Raw genomic sequence first — 17585 nt, 5'->3', positions numbered from 1 at the left:
TTCAGTAAATATATTTAATTAAAACTTGCAAAAGATTTGTGATGTTTACTGAAAGCTCAGTAAATTTTGTGAGGTTATATTACGTACCTTTGAGTGTTATAGTATGTATACCTTCATGGTACCTGGTTAATCAATTGTGGTTATGTGTTGTTTATCCTTTAAAATATTATTGTTGTTTTCTATTAATTTGGTGTTCATCATATTAAAGTCACAGATAAAGTAAAAAAAAATCAATAATTTGCCTGTTCTGATGCTTCTTACAACTTTTAAACTATAAATCATAAGCCCAACAAATCAAAATTTTTAGGAGCAGTGCAGTCTAAAAATAAATTTGCACAGTAGTGAATACTGTGCATATTTTACTCATATGTACAATAAACATACAGGTATTCATTCAGTACTACTTAATGTCTTCACAACTTAAAAAATAAAATAAAAGGACAACTCAACATAGCACAGAACCTGAAACAGCACTATTGGGTTGTTCAGACATTCCAGGCATTGGCTGGTAATCGTGTGGTCTGCGAATCTTCAAACTCTGACCTTTGAAAATGATTCCATCAAATGCCATAGCTTGCGTTGTTTCATCAATGGAACGAAACTGGAGAAGTAATAATAATAAAAAAACAGAACAAAGCTCTCATTTTATTTCTCAAACCACATATAACTGTGAATTTTAACCTATAAATTAGTAATTGTTTCTATTTAAACACAAAGTTACACAATAGGCTATCTGTGCTGTGTCCACCACAAGTATTGAAACCAGATTTCTAGCATTGCATGTCTACAGATATACCACTGGGTGGGTGGGATGTGGGAGCAAAAATTAATAATTTTTTTTCTTTTCTTTTTTATCAATTCAGAAATAACAAAAATGTAATATATTAGAATGCACTGAAGTAATAATATTTACAACTACTTTCCAATGTTTTTCATTCAACAACCAACAGACTCAACCCTGTCTGTATAACCTTTTTATGTGTCCCATAAAGCAACCTGAAACTCTCGCATGTTCTGCTTAACCAGGCCTTGTGTTCCACCAACAAAATACACATCTTACATATAAACATTTTAAGTTCTTGAACTGAAAATTATACTAAGTGCATACTTGTTTTGCTTAACTGTTTTCTGAAAACTTTATCATTATGTAACACTACAGTTACATGATGAAACATGATTTTCCTTGCTTCTATCTGAAAAAGTTCATAATCAAATATTTTTATTTAGTATTACACGTAACATTAAAAGACAATCTCATTCATTGTCCAACATTTATAAAATGTTAAAATACCATAAACTGAGCATTGTCTTAAAAAAATTAAATGTCATCCTTTTTTATAGTAATTAAAAACTAAAAATGGTTTTGTAGTTTCATTCCATACTCAAAAATATACATTATTTGTAATTTACATTATATTTCTAATATATACACATTCTTTTATATTTTCAACATCTCAACTGGTAGTCACAACTTGATGTGTAGTACCACATACTGATAAATATTAGTATGAAGGTAGTTTTAAAGACATGCCTTTTTTATGGAATTTTTATTAATATGTTGTATTGTGTTTCACATACTTAGAGGATGGAATGTGTGATATAATATACAATAAATACATAAAAGTTTACTTTCAAGCAATAATTACCAAATTAATAATTTATCAAAATATGTTCTTGCTATTACAAATTTTATTTATTTATGAACAAGTCTTTTTAATATCTACTCTTGGTTTGTTTGTTTATTTATTTTAGAGTATATTGGGCTATCTGCAGAGTCCACTGTAGGGAATCAAAACCCTGGATTTGGGCATTGTAAATCTGTAAATGTTCTGCTGTCCATTTTGGGGACATGTGCTATTGGAGTTGTTAATAATGAAATGCAAGGTTTTAAATGTAAACTACTGTCATCCTGATTTTCCAATAAAATGCACTAGAAGGAAATAAAAGTTACCTACTCGATTATTGGCTAATGTATTCTGAAACAAGCTTTAAGAATAAAATATATTATCTAATTTCCTTAAGAATATTTAAACTAACATACAGTAAGAAAAAAACAACAAACTTTTACACATTAAATGTAATTTCATATTACTTACTTCAAGGAAAGCAAAATTTTTATCTAGATTGATCTGACAAGCAAGAACAGGGTTTCCTTGGCCCTGTGAGAAATGAGAGTTATGCATCTGACTGTTGAAAAAAGCCATCATCTCTTCCTAAGGAATAAAATATACAAACATATATTCATAGTAACACAGTGGTTATTTTATAATATACAAGCCTGTTTTATAGCTGTTAACTATGTTACTACTGGCAAATGAAACTTATGAGTGGCAATCTTTTATTTAATGTGACTACCATTATTACGTTAATCATTAAATTTCACAAGTAATATTGAAAACTATACAAAAAACTAAATAAACTCACTTAAAAGTAAATCAAAATATATTTATATTAGACTTTTAGCTGTTTCTTCTTGCAAGGGACAGTTCATGGATGACGATTTGTTACATATTAACTAAAGTTAACATTTTCCTAAATTGAAAATGTATTTCCAACACATGCTTATCTCCAATTATAAAATATCTTTTCTCAACTAATACTTCCCTCTATTGGTGAAAATTTTGAATTGTTACCACTAGACTCCCCACCCCTGCATAACCTCATGTAAATAATATTTGTGCAGCAGTTCTCCAACAACAGGTGTGAGACACAACCCCTATTATAACCAGGGCCCTCTAAAAATTTGCACTTGTTAATCTCTTTAAGAATGGTCAGAAAACTGACACCACATATCATCAAACATGGAAGGCTGTGTGGGAATTGTGACAGGAGGTAAGTATCTATCAGAAATATGTTTTCAGTTTTGGAAAATGTTAACTTCTGCACAATATCTTATCTCCTTTCACAAAATAGCCAGAATCTCATAGTGAACTAGTGGGAATTGCTCAAAGAGAGATCATGAGGTGTAGAACCAAAAAAGAAAATAACATCACACTTAAGCAGAAAACCATATCTGATTCAGGTATACTCTTTACTCTTTTATAACTGTATCATAAACATAAAAGGAAGAAAAACATCAATGAATCCCATAATACATATTACCAATTAACAGACCCCTGGGTGTTAAGTGACTAGGGCATAACAGACCACAGTGGCAGTTCAACCTCATCTAACACCTGGCAAAAATCTTGATGACCCCAAAGGTGATAGTTCAATAGAGTGTAGATTTTATGCTCCCATTGGTTAGGAAGAGACATATGAGAGACATGCTGGAATCCTTCAATTCCAATAAGGGGAGTGGAAGACTGGTGACATGCATAAAGAAAGGTTTGCATATACAGGGCAGCACTAAACAAGAATAGCTACACTTATGAGAGGAATATATTAGTATTTTACTACAAATCAGCCCTCTTTACATTTTATATGCTGCTGCAAAAATTGTTATGTAATTGTTTTTAAGAATTGTTTTCAGGAACTAAAGTCATTAATTTCTGCAAATAAACTTGCACACTCATAAAAAATAAAAAGTATTAAAAAATCACACACTAGGAATTCAAAGTTTATTTATAATAAAAATGCTGGTAAAAACTTCTACATTTTCTAATCAGTCTACTCATGAAATATCTGAAAAATGAACAGTGTGAGAAATGTTTAGTGCTGTAGGCATAACATAATGTTATCTCCATAGCATATACTAAAGTGAAAATTATCTTTTTTTTTCTAGCTTGCTAACCATTGAACTAGCTGATAAAAAAGAAGTACATAAAGAAACAATAATTTTGCAAACAAAATATTTTTGTAAACAAAAAAAAAACCTCAAAGAGTGGTTTTGGTCCAAAACCTAACTAAAAAACAACAAAAACCACTAAGACCAAGATGTTTACATTTTTAAAGTTAACTTATTATAAGTAAATAAAAATAAAACTGCAGTTTATATAAAGAAACACATCATTAATTTGAGATTCAACATGTTGTAAAACAAAATATTTTCCTATTACTATATATGAGGTATTACTCTCAATATCAAATAACTGATAAGTGGAAAATAATATTATGTAACCAGAAAAATGTAACACTCACCAAAACAAGTGTAAGAATATTTTAATCAACCAGGAACACACCAAATTTTCTCCCAAATAGTCAATTTTGAATTCATTCATCATTAGTTTTCTAAATTAAAAATTATACTTATTTCTAATGACTAAATACATTATAGAAAATAACTTCTCAATCATAAACAGTTGTATAAAACACAAGATGAAGAAGAAATTGTTTAACAAGTTTCTTTCAGACTTATCAATTTAACTGAGTTATAAGTTAGAAACTGCAGAGTAATATTTAACTTTTAAGGAGTTGTAACTTTTTAAGTACTAATATCTTTAAATAGTTATGTGTTTTGAAAATTTCTATTAAAGTTTGGCAAATGATACAATCTGCATTTTAAAAGGCTTAAAAAGTAAAACAAAAATGAATGAAAACACTGGATTCCTAAGGTAATTTCAATATTTAAAGGTTTTTCTACAACAACTTTAAAATATATTATTCTCTTCTTCCTAAATGATTCTTTTCATCTATTTTCACAAACACAGTTGTGAAAAACGCGAAAAATTTTCTCCAGTGCTTGGGTCACATACTTGATGAGCTTCACAAGTTTGTTCAATTTTAATGTTTACTTCAATTTGAATTATTTTTATTTTTGCTTCCCAGTACTATTGACTTACCTTCATAATACACTACTATTCTTCTATGGTAATACCTGAGGCCACTGATTAAAAAAAGATTTTATCATTACATGGTTTGGTATTTATTCAACATTGATGGTAAAATAAGAAAGGAATATAATATTTTTTTTCTGTATTGAATTAAATAGTCATAAATTAACAACTCTTTCATGTACACTCCATTAGCACTTTTTTTTCTAGTTTTTCTTCAATACTTTTCAGCCCGCTGCTATTATATTGGCCACTTCAGAATTTATATTAATAAAAATTGTAAGTATATCTGAAATCCACGCATTTCAAATATCATGAATTATAATTATTGAAACTTTTTTTGAACCTCATTTTGACTGTAAATTTCTAATTTTTAATGAAATAACACTGCTACATGGTATAACTGTACATTAACACACTGTGCAATACCCCATAACTGTTGATCTTAAAGTTACACATGCTTATGAGCAAAACATAATTACATGCTTATAAACAATCAGGTAATAGACCATTGTTTGTTTTAGTTAAAACTAATATAAAATAAATAGCACTTATCTTACTGTATGTCATTTATAAATGTTACATACATTACCCTTTTAGAAATTATGTGCAGCTGTTTCAAAAACAACCCAAAAGCAAAGTCTAACTTAATCTACCATTAGTAGCAGGTTACAAAGAGGAATTTTTCTTAAAATAAAATGTACTGCCAGAGTAATTACTACAACATAATAACAAAAATAAAATAAACACCCATCAGGGAAACCAATAAAATTAATTTCAAATCATTACACAGAATATATAAACATTTAATTATCTGAAGGCATACAATAACAAAAAGCTTCTATAATAAATAAAAGTTTAGAATTTCATGAAACACATATTAAAAAAAAAATAAAGAAGCTCTTTAGTAAAGAGAATGCTGGGAAGAATATAACCTCCCAACTTTACGATATATTTATGATTTTGTCAGCTTTAGAAGTTTGGATGCTGTAAATAAAAAAATACAGTTTTTTCTATAATTTGAGACAAAAATAAAAACTAAGGATTTAAAAAGGCCACATACTTACAGTTCTATATTTATATGTTGACATATCATGGCAGAACATTTTAAACATTTCTGATCACCAAGTAAAAATTTAAAACTGAATAGGAAAAAAAATCTACATTAGTTAGTAGTTTGTAATTCATGATGATACCTTGAGAATACATAGTCAGTAATTTGGATTTTTTTTTTTTTAATTACCACATCCAAATCAAATGTTAATCAAATATACATTAAAGCAAAACCCAAAACTTAATATTTTATTACAGTTTTATTCTGTAGGTGATTTAATGGGATTTTTTTTATTTAATCATTTCATTTCTTCCAACATAGTAATACTAGATCCAAAGCTAAAAAGGGTTAATTATCAGATCTGGGGGTACTTAATGTTGTGCAAACATAGTAAAGATTTGGCTCTACTGGACTACTCCTGCCTGTTTCTAGAATGGGACAATATTTCAGGTTCTAAAGTGAAATAACAAAGGTTGTCCTACAACAGAAATGGGCAGGAGCAGTCTGCATAAGCCAAAACTCTAGAGAGTTCACTGGTTTCAGATGTTAGGATAAACTTGAACTAGGGTTTTCATACTAGTGATTCATTATGTTGGACTGACAGACGAGAAGAATGACAGCCAATCAACACAAAAACATACTGAAAATGTTTGAAAAAAAAATTCTTATATTTCATACCAACTAAATTATATTTTGTATGACTAATGGAACAGTAAGTAATGAAATAAATGGCTATACAGTACTACACAATGAGAAAACACTAATACCAGATCTAACTGTTTTTACTATCACTTATAAATTTTATAGAATATTGTTCTCTTATGTGCAAAGGGAGAAAACTAAATACAACAATAAATAAATACATAGATAGTTCAGTAACTTCTCCAATATGGGTATCCAAGGGATGTGTTACTTATCATTCATAACTCTGATATGCTAAGTTTACAACACACTATTAAGTTTTCTGAATAGCACTTTATCAAGATAAAAATAAATTTGGTTTTATTATTTACTAAATAATAAACTAAGAAAAATTTAACAATATATTATATGTAGAACTACTTTGATGTGAGTATTATCAAAGCTATTTCGCATGTGCTATGGCATTGAACTAATTTAAAACGATTTGAACTGTAAATACTTACATAACCCTACGCATCCACTACCAGCAAAAATACATCATTAATTTTAATACAATTAGATTCAAAATTCAAGTAAATAACTTTATTATCAATGCATGTCAACAAACTTAGAAATAAAAGCAGTTTAAGATTCAAAGTTTAATGTTTTAGTTTCTAAATTTCAAAAGGATGTATTTTAATAAATTCTAAATCTGTATCATATAACACTTCTTTACTTCAAATTACATATCTCAGTTTTTATGCCCCTAATTGAGGTTCTGAGTTTTAATGTAATTACAGATATTTGTAAGATATAATCTAATTTTACAGCCTCCAATCATTTTTATTCACTTCAATATAACAAAGAGAGTCCAACTCATACCCTCCTATCACATACTGTCTTTTAAAAAAATTTCACCAGTTTTCCCTTTGACATATGTCCTTTTGCAAAGAGCTTGACTGGTGAGCTTCAAAAGGACCTTTTTAATACTCTACTTTGATCTGTGGACTTAACTGTTATATATTTTTTCCCAACAATTCATTAACAATGAATAAAAACAACTTAATTTGGTATTTTTAAATGTCATAAACATTAGGTATAAGACTGATTACATATTAACTCAATGTTTTTGTTGTGATTTATTATTTCGTATCTTAACATATCTTGAATCATGATGATGTGATGAAAAGCCCCTACCCCCATTACTTGGTTATGATATTGATTTATTTGAGAAGAACCTCTAGGCATGATGGTAGTATTGTTATTTATTCTTGACCTGACTTAAAGTATAAATTTAATCTTAACTCTGTTATCATAACTAATCATATTAAATTGTATAGTTGCACTTTTTTATTACATTTATTTTCCCACCTTCTGGAAACTGGTTTGATTTTAGTGACACATTTGATTTGTTAGTAGACTACAGAAATCCTGGTTGTTTTTGTCTTTTTGTTGTTTTTTTCCAGGGGCAATTTTAATGCAATTTTTTTTTCAAATTTACCCAAACATCTTCAGATCAAGTATGTGGTTTTGAATTAAATAATTAGATGTCTGTTGTAAATATTAAACCATGTATTTACTAACCTTCTAAGGTTATTAATGCAGCTGCATCTACAATTTATATTTACATAAATTTTGGTGATGTTTATGATGTTCTATATTATGGCACTTCAGATCATTATGTGCTATCAATATCCTTTTTTGTCTGTACTCTTCCATCTTAGTTTATTACTATTCATAAAATAATTTAATACTGAGATTCTTAAGAGTTTCACTGGAGCTTTGAGTAATTTTGATCAGAACTCTATGATGCACAAGTAGGCTGTTTCATCAAGCAGTATTACAAGCTATATAATGAATGTTTTCCTTTTACTGAAGTTCTTAAATTGAATAATGCCGGACATTGTCCTGAGATGACTCTTTCTTTATTACATATCATTCTACATATATAACAACAGTAGTGTTGCTTTATGCAATATGGAAACCTATTGTCTCAAAATAAATATTTGGAACTTGCAGTTCTTATTAAAAATCAAGTTGCAGATCATTAGGTTAGGTATTTTGATACTTTATCAGGATGAGAATATGCATCACTTGTGGCAAACAATTAAAACACAAATAGGCAGAACCAGGAAAAGTCAAGCAAAGATTTCACATGTTTATAGCAACTTGAGTTCTATTGTTGTTGTTCCTAATAGCATTGCTGATACTTTTAACAGTTATTTTCCAAAACTAAGTGTTACTCCCAGCAATATCTAATGTGAGGATCAGTCTGTACTACAGTCTCTTTATCTCTCTCCTGTAACTACAACTTCTGCAGACATAAAGATGCTACCCAGTTAATATTCTGACAGATGGAATAATGTAATACCTTCAGTGGTAAAGTCCACCAATAATCCCATTACTGGCCCATTAACTATACTTGCATCTACAAAACTGGTGATCTTGACCAGGTAGAAAATTATTGGCCTACTTCTATCCTAGCCACATTTGGTTGTACTGTCAAGTACATCTTGTATAATTGTATCATCATGTTTTTGAAACCAACAACTGTTATCATAACTAATCATATTAAATTGTATAGTTTTACTACTAATAAAGTAGTAAAGAAATTCACAATGTGCTTTTAGCAAACACCAGTCTACTGAAATATATCTACTAGGAATCACTACAAAGTTTATTAATTCTATGACAATGAAGTACCAGTTTTGTAAGAAGGTTATGTTACTCTCTTGAAAGTTGCTTATAAAAATCATACTAATGGATGAAATTAATTTACATTTGTATCAAATGTTAGCACAAAATCCATTTTTTAATGTAGGTAGTTGCACTCAGATTCTGAATACTTAACATGTAAGGTGAATTTTGAGTATAAAACACTATTTATTATCTAGAAGTTTTCACATATCATTTGCCTAATATCTAGAAACTCTTAAAGGAATATCAAACAATTTTAAAAGTAAATATTTTTATATTTTATATTCCATTATCTCCACCATACCACTAACTCAAGCTAATATCATCAATACACAGTGCACTGACATTTAAAAATAGCATTTATAAATATAAATATATGTCTTTTTATCTCTTTGTTGAATCATCTTTGCTTTTTTACCCATAATTTCACATTTTTATCTTTCCATTTAGTTTATTTTCAATGTTTCATTTTCCTTTCCAATTCTTAGTCTTTCATCATTTAAGTCAAAATGTTACAAAATACATGTGACCAATTATCACACACCATTGGGGAATGACACATAGCAGTGGGCAAAATAGTTTGCTCACATCCTTTATTTACAAGTCTTGATATCATTGGAAACAAATAAGTAAACCAGTAAACTTGTAACTATGATTAAACTTTTCAAATAATAAATAATTAATTAAAATATAAAAGTTAAACCTGAAAGCAATTTAAAATGTATAAGATGAGAAAGTAAAGTCAAGTGCTAGGGACCTTACTCTCAACAATGGACCAAGTTTCTTTTCTACCTCATCCGTACCTCGGCATGGCTTTTTCCAACTGTGGGATTTCCAATGGCTTTTCTATGATTCATTCTACAAATGTCTCAAATTACATTTTCAACACCTTCTAAATTTTGTATTTTGACTGTAAAGTCTAAATTCTCACACTTGTTTCTCTTAAATAGCTCTAAAGTTTTTACCTACAGTCGAGCTACGTGTTGAAGTTTTAATTATTGTTTGAGTAAAGGAGTAAAAACTTATATAGTACCAAACTTTGAATCATACCATACTTAAAAATAACAATTTCATTAGAAAACATTTATAATAAAGTGATTTAATCAAATTTTTAATGTAACTCAGTGACATGCACAGAATGGAGTTTAAAATGGTCTCTTTCCTACAGAATTAAGCTGCTATTCACTAACAACTAAAGAATTTACATGAAACTTCTGATGATAACAGTTACATTAAATTGCTGAGAAAAATCCCTGTATTTGTATCTATATTTAATTCATTACTTCCTTTTTTTAAAACAACATTCACTGATACAATAAAGGCTTGATGTTAGAACTTTTCAAATACAATCACAATGCAAACTAACTAAAACTAATGTGTTGAATTCCAGGTAAGATACAGCTCACTGTTTCGTGCTTATTACCTCAGTGCATCCAAATGGAATGTTGCCAACATAGAGACGACGAGCTTGTCTCGTAATAGTGCTCCCTACAACAGGCACTGGTGCCATTCCTGGAGCTGCTATAAGTGTTGCAGGAATCTGTCCGGCAGCTTCACACAGATACAAATAATGGGTTCAGCATATTTATATATTACATAACTTTATTCACACATACACATAGATATATACATTTGATACACAGCAACATTCAATTAATTCCCAAGTTAAAACTTCCTACTATTTGAAATCGTAATACCTAACATACATAAGATAATAAATCGGAGACTTGTTTGATAAAATTACAATACGTAACACAGTGTATCTAGAAGTGGGTTATTAGGGATGCTTTTGCATGCATCAATCAATGATGTGCCACTCATTCTAGCTCAGGTTCACATCCAGTGATTGGCATAGTAATGATCTGATCTACAAACAGTTATTTTTAACATTATGTATTTAATTATTTTTCATTTTATATACATATATATGTACACACACACCCACACACTGTTAATACAAATTGACCATCTAATTCCACTACTATACAGTAAAAAACAGCATGGCTTCTCTGGTATTATATTTATTTTCCTAATGATTGACAAACAATGACTTTATCATCAAACTCACTCTACAAACCTTATGTAACTAAACTTCATCTCAATCTGATGACAAACTCTCCTGCACAGTAATTAAATACATACGTTGTAAAATGTCATTTGAAACAACAATGTGTTACCTTGCATTGCTTTATACTGAAGAGGTGTGATGTGCTCAAATCCAACTGGTGGTACATCCCAATAACGAGATGAATTCTTTCCTCTAGTTTTTTTCTTTTCTACACCAAAACTGCACATAAAAAAGTAACAATAAACCAATTGGAAAATATAATGTCAAAGAAAATGCCAGTTTTAAAATTATAACCATCAAATATCAAACTAACTGCTTTTGTAAGTCATTACCTTACATCAATCCTTTAAATTTTCTGGAAAATTCAAACATCTACTTTTATCTGAGATTTTGAATTGTCAGCCTACTAATTTTGAGAAATATGATTTTTTATGTTTTTTATATAGAATTCTTATTAAAAAATTCTAGTGGTTCATTGCAAAGTGAATAATAAATCTGCTATTCCTTATTTATTCAGAAACTTATAATTCTCAAATTGGTACACTTTAAAAAGCATAAAAAAACATTCTACCAACTCTTATATGTACAAATGTACTGCTCATGTCCTCAGATACATTAAAAAGACAGTGTTAAAACTAGTATGAAGTAGTGAGAATAACAATAAAACAATGTTTATATGTCTCATAATCTATGTCTCTATATCCAAGACCCTAACCCATCAATAGACATTCTTAGCAACCCTCACAGAATTCAACACGAAGAAGACATTCAACAACCACAACTATATACAAACAAATGGCCTAAGAATGGGCAACCCAGCATCACCAGTTCTAGCAAATATTTTTATGACACAAGTTGAAACACAAGCAATTAACACAGCATTACATCCACCACTATACTGGTACAGATATGTAGACGACATGAATGCGAAATTCAGATCTACAGAACGCACAATTTTTTCAATCACATTAACTCTATACAACCCAACATTAACTTCACGTGTGAACAGGAAGAAACCAATCAAATATCATTTCTCAACCTCAATATTACAAGAACCAACACACAATTTAAAACAGAAATCCACTGAAAAATCACCCATACTGGGCTATACGTTTCTTGGGTCTCAGCACAAAAAAAAGAACAAAAACTCAACATACTAAGAAACCAAATAAACACAGCCATAAAACTATGCTCACCAGATAAAATTAATGATGAATTAGATAAAATAAAACAATACTTCATCAACATCAATAAGTTTCCTCCACAAACCATAGAAAATGTTATACACAAACACCTAGACAAAAAGCAAAATCAACAAACAAAAGTTAATATATCCCACGAATTAAAAAATCATGAAACCATATACTGCTGCATACCATACATTCCCAACATCAGCAGAAAAATAACCAACATTTGGCAAAAACTAATAACAAAATATGACATTCCAGTTAATACTAAATTTATTCAAAAACCAGGCACAAAACTAAGGTCTATACTGTATAAAACCTACACTGACAAACACCACACCAACATTAATTATAAAATATAATGTGATAACTGCCACAACTTCTATATTGGAAAAACAGATAGAAAAATGGAAACCAGATTCAAAGAATACAAAGTCACCTTCACACATTTTCGAATAGTGCAAATAAATCAAATAAACACAACATAACCATATAAAACACCCAAATACTAAATAAATAAACAAACATAAACAAATGCAAAATTAAAGAAGCCTTTCTTATACAACAACTCAAGCCCAAAATACCTATATTAATAAATATAATCAAACATCTAAGCACGCCATCTACATTCCTATACTCAGTTACACAACTCCTTACAAACATGTGGTCAGCTATTGATCAATTACCTCTTTCTTTCTTTGTGAACCTGATGATGACCGAAGAAGGTCGAAACGTTGTTCACTCCTCTACATAAAACTTTTCTCAACCCAAACCAGCCGGTTTTACATATATACTTCTCTACAAGTGTTTTCTCATCATCACTGATGAGAGTGTATATTTTTGGGGTTGTTACAAAGTTATTCAAATCAACTACATCCACACAGTATTAGGGTAAAGAAAATAACTGACAAAATATAAAGTTTTAATGAGAAAAAAAACAACTTAATATCCATTTAGGAAGTTTTAGAGATTATGCAGATTAAATCTGAAAACAATGAGATAAAAAGTATTTTGCACTCAAGCTCGTCAGAGTCTGAAGTGTATTCTGACTACATACATTCACAGAGGAATCCTTAGTAAAACTACAAAACTAAAACCTTGCTAAATTTTGTGAAGATACACTTACTACATTAAAAGTTCAGTAAGTATACTTTCATGGTTACCTGTGGTTACATGGTAGTTGCAAAGTCTGTCAATGTGATTAAGGTGTATGGACAAAGTTAATTAATAATTTTATTTTTGTTCTCCTTTTAACAACTTTTTATTAAAACATTTTACCTCAAACTAGGATAACTGCTTATTATTTTAGGCTATGATTTGATGTGGATTTTATTTACAATAATATTATTATTTTAGGCTATGATTTGATGTGGATATTATTTACAATAATATTATTACTTTAGGCTATGATTTGATGTGGATATTATTTACAATAATAGTGCATGAGCATTATGTTATCTTAGGAGTGTATTACAAATACATAACAAAAAGTTGGAAAATAAAATTAGGCTATGAAGAAAGTTAATGAAATGAGATCATTAGGACTTCAAAAACATTCACTGTTTTTAACAGTTCATGCAAAATAATGCATTTTGAACCATTATATTATATTTGCAATACTGGTAAATCACATCTATTAAATATCCAAATTTTTTAAACTTTGATTAAAAGTTGGCTGTCGTTTTTGTACCACTGGTTTTTTAGTTTGTTATAATAACAACTTCCCAAATCCAACATTTTACAAAAAAAAAATGTTGAACTACTACTATTTTCTTTGAGTGAGTAGATAAAAACAAATGTATTTGTAGTAGTTTTTAAACCTGACAACATGTCTCACTGTACTCTTCAAACCATAAAACAGAAATTTCTATGATATAACGTTATACGTACAGAAAAATCTCCTTGCTGCTATGGAAGTTTGATTAAGGCTTGAAAATTAATACACTAAAGTTTCAGGTTCTCTAAGCCTTGTATCAAATTTTTGTCCATCTAAACTTTTGTATTATTGTTTTTCTTTTTCCTTCAATACACAATAGTTCTATTTTATGAAATTGGATGACAAACACATCAAATATATATATCAATTTTCATTTACCATCAATCCATTAAATCCACATTAAAATCTATTTCAAAATACCTGTTGCCTCTATCACGAGATTTTGAACGTGACTTTCTGCGTCTGTCTTTACTACGGGAACGGGATTGGCTCCTCTTGCGACCACTTCTTCTGCGATCTCTGTCTTTGTCTAAATAGATAGAAAAGCAGGTGACCTGAGAAAAAACAAAAAATATATCATTGCAAGACCACTAAATACCTAAAGCTTACTTCAATTCACTGCAACCACCATGAATGCTTATTTGTGCCACTTTGCTTTTACTAAGGAATTAATACAGGTAATGCAAAATAAAAGTGAAACAAATCAGCATCTTCCAAACTGATTTTTCTTAACAACTGGATGAGCATGAGGCAAAAAAATTAAAAAAAATATATTACTTTTACTTTCATAAACATACTTACACAATTAAACCACAGGAACTTCACATGAAGTATAAACATACTTACACAACTAAACCACAGGAACTTCACATGAAAGAAATATTCTCAATTAATTCTAACAGATAATCATTTCTTTAAACGATTCTTGTTTCTTCATAAATTATGTGAAAATAATATCTAAAGCAAAAGAAAGCTTTTACAGCAACAATGGTTCTAGAAAAATGGCAATGAATATAAAAACATTTGATTAGTGAGTGTGTGTATAGTGTTTAAAATTAATTTTCCAATTACAAACCCCAATGACAAGAAGCAACTATGCAGTTTTACTTATCTATTTCAAAAAATATTTCACACACTCAAACCATGATGCAAGACAAAACCATTAACACAAACACATTGTACAGACAAAATATTTTTAGTATAATAATTTTAATATTTAAATAAAAGGTCTTTGAAAATAAACTATTATTTTCATTCTTCATTTAAGATAAACAATAACTTATTTTATAGCTTTTACAAATAACAGATCTAAACACTTCCATCAGTCACTTGTTACTTCACTGGTGAAAAACACTGAACTATTGTTAAAACATACAATAAATGTGACCAAGTAAAAACTGAGCTAAAACATTGTTGTTTAAGAGGATTCAATTAAATTAATAGAAAGTTGATATTTACGATAAATTAACCATTTCATCTACACTGTCCACTACGAAATTGATAATTCTTTATATTTGAATTTTTTGGTATATTCAAACTTTACTACACTACTTATGTTGTTTTTATTTATACTATTTGATAGTTTTGTAAATTTTCAGATAATTCATAAATAAAATTATTTTGCTGAACACAAATTTTCTGCAAATATGTACATCACTTTTTATTTTTTCCCTTAAAGATTCTTTTCTTAATAATTAAAACCATGAGCTATTATTAAAGCACACACGCAGGTTCCAAAATAACATTCCTGCTCATAAACATCCATACATCCACTGTCTATCCTTTCTGCTTTCTTTGAAAAAATAAAATGTAAAGCAAGATATGAAATAATTTTACTTTCATTATGTTAATCAGAAGAATGCCACACCTCTAAACCTTTTTACAAGATAAAAGTACTGAAATGTTTGGAATGAAGATCACACTTTCTTAACTACAAAGAACTGCTTTAAAAGCAAATTTAAAAACTAAAAATAAATAGCATTACATTGTAGTAAAGCTATCTAAAACATATATACATGAAGAGAATATAGTATTACACTATATACAAAAAAACATATGCAATTTGCTTTACATTAGCAATTCTTATTTAAAAACTACACTTATTGTTTGGATTATTACTTCCAATATGCTTTAAAATCATATTTGGTACTCTTGAACTAGAGGATTTATGTTAATTTTGAAAAACTGTATGCAAATAAAAATATTGGTTTCTTTATTGATTAATTATGTTATAATAATTTGACTCTTATATATAATACTTTAAGGATTAGGGTATTTGTATGTTAAATACTTTAGATGGCTTCAAAATGGTTAGATCAAACAATAAAGCTAAGCAGACAAAAAACATCAAGCTATGTTTTGACCATCATATCTTTCTTTATAAAGAGGGAAAATGTGAAAAACAAAACTATTAGCTAAAAATGTTTACTATAAGCTGGAGGCACTGGACGTTACAGTAAAAAGACTGAGCCGTAACTTAAACAAATTCTGCCACCTATTTTTCCAATGGACCAGACTAATTGTACACAGAACCAATCAGTCTCAACCACTTTGCTGATTCCACCAATAGGCTTTTTCTTATGCAAACTAAATATACTGATTTCACTTATATGATACAGACTGTTAATAAATATTCCATTATGTGAAAATGTATTTCATTATCAAAGATATGACTCAATGTTTTAATACCAAATCTTTTATTCTGAATGTTTCTAATGGTCTTATGAATGCTAAGCTTTTAAAATATTTTAAAAACAAATAATCAGGCTAATAAGAAGATTATTTGTAAAACCATGTATCAGCAAAATGAATGACTGGTGTAAGTGGTTTCACTTTTATCAATGAATCATGTTAGCAATGTCCATAGCCAGGCCAACTTTCCATGCCACAAACAGCCCTCAGTCCTGAAAATAGAAGAAAATTACCACAAGGTATTCTGATCAAACTACTAAAAAAACAACCTCAACTTTCTACAGTAGTTCATTTATTCACACCCTTTAATAGTTTCATAATTGTACCAAACTGACACCAGTTTTTCTTCTTTTATTTTACAGAAATTTGTAAACTAATGTTTTTGGATCTACAATACTTGTAGTTTTACATTCAAATAATTCTAAAGAAATTTTTTCCTATTTATTAAAATAACTTCTTGGAGGAAAACTTTGGATTAGAACACTAGTTATTCAAACTGAGATGATAAAAAATTATTCTGAAACAGTTTTTACTTCATTACTTCTTCTCACTAAGATGTTTTCTTTGATGATGAAGTTAAATTAACAAATTTTCAATTTTCTAGCTGGTTAAAATTTGTTCAAAAATAATAATTAGAAAATTATTATACAAAAATCAAACATTTAATTATATATATTTTTTAATAATTACCCTCAGCAAGGTAGCAGTTTTGATACTTAACATTTAGAACCACTAATGTACAAATATTCTCACCTAGAAAATACAAAATTTATCTCATAGGATAAAATACTGATATTCCACCATACAAATAAATATGTTTATGGACACTTACTTAACC

The 17585-nt window shown here is 28.8% G+C and overlaps 1 protein-coding gene across 3 annotated transcripts in view; it reads right to left on the bottom strand.

Moving 5' to 3' along the window:
- LOC143224904 (splicing factor U2AF 50 kDa subunit-like) overlaps positions 1–17585 on the bottom strand; it is a 49206-nt gene that overhangs the window by 18372 nt on the left and 13249 nt on the right. For 2 of the 3 annotated variants that reach the window (XM_076453364.1, XM_076453365.1), the window contains 5 exons: positions 14477–14610; positions 11262–11371; positions 10508–10635; positions 2097–2213; positions 463–601 (listed from right to left, as the gene is read on the bottom strand). In XM_076453364.1, the coding sequence (XP_076309479.1) occupies positions 463–601; positions 2097–2213; positions 10508–10635; positions 11262–11268 (391 nt within the window). In that variant the 5' untranslated portion in view covers positions 11269–11371; positions 14477–14610. The remainder of the gene's footprint in view (positions 1–462; positions 602–2096; positions 2214–10507; positions 10636–11261; positions 11372–14476; positions 14611–17585) is intronic. The other variant, XM_076453363.1, reaches the window with a different exon arrangement.

This window comes from Tachypleus tridentatus, chromosome 9 (genome assembly GCF_004210375.1).
Source record: "Tachypleus tridentatus isolate NWPU-2018 chromosome 9, ASM421037v1, whole genome shotgun sequence".
Taxonomy (NCBI): Eukaryota; Metazoa; Arthropoda; class Merostomata; order Xiphosura; family Limulidae; genus Tachypleus; species Tachypleus tridentatus.
Note: the sequence above shows the minus strand (reverse complement) of the source record. Positions and strands in the feature narration are given on the sequence as shown.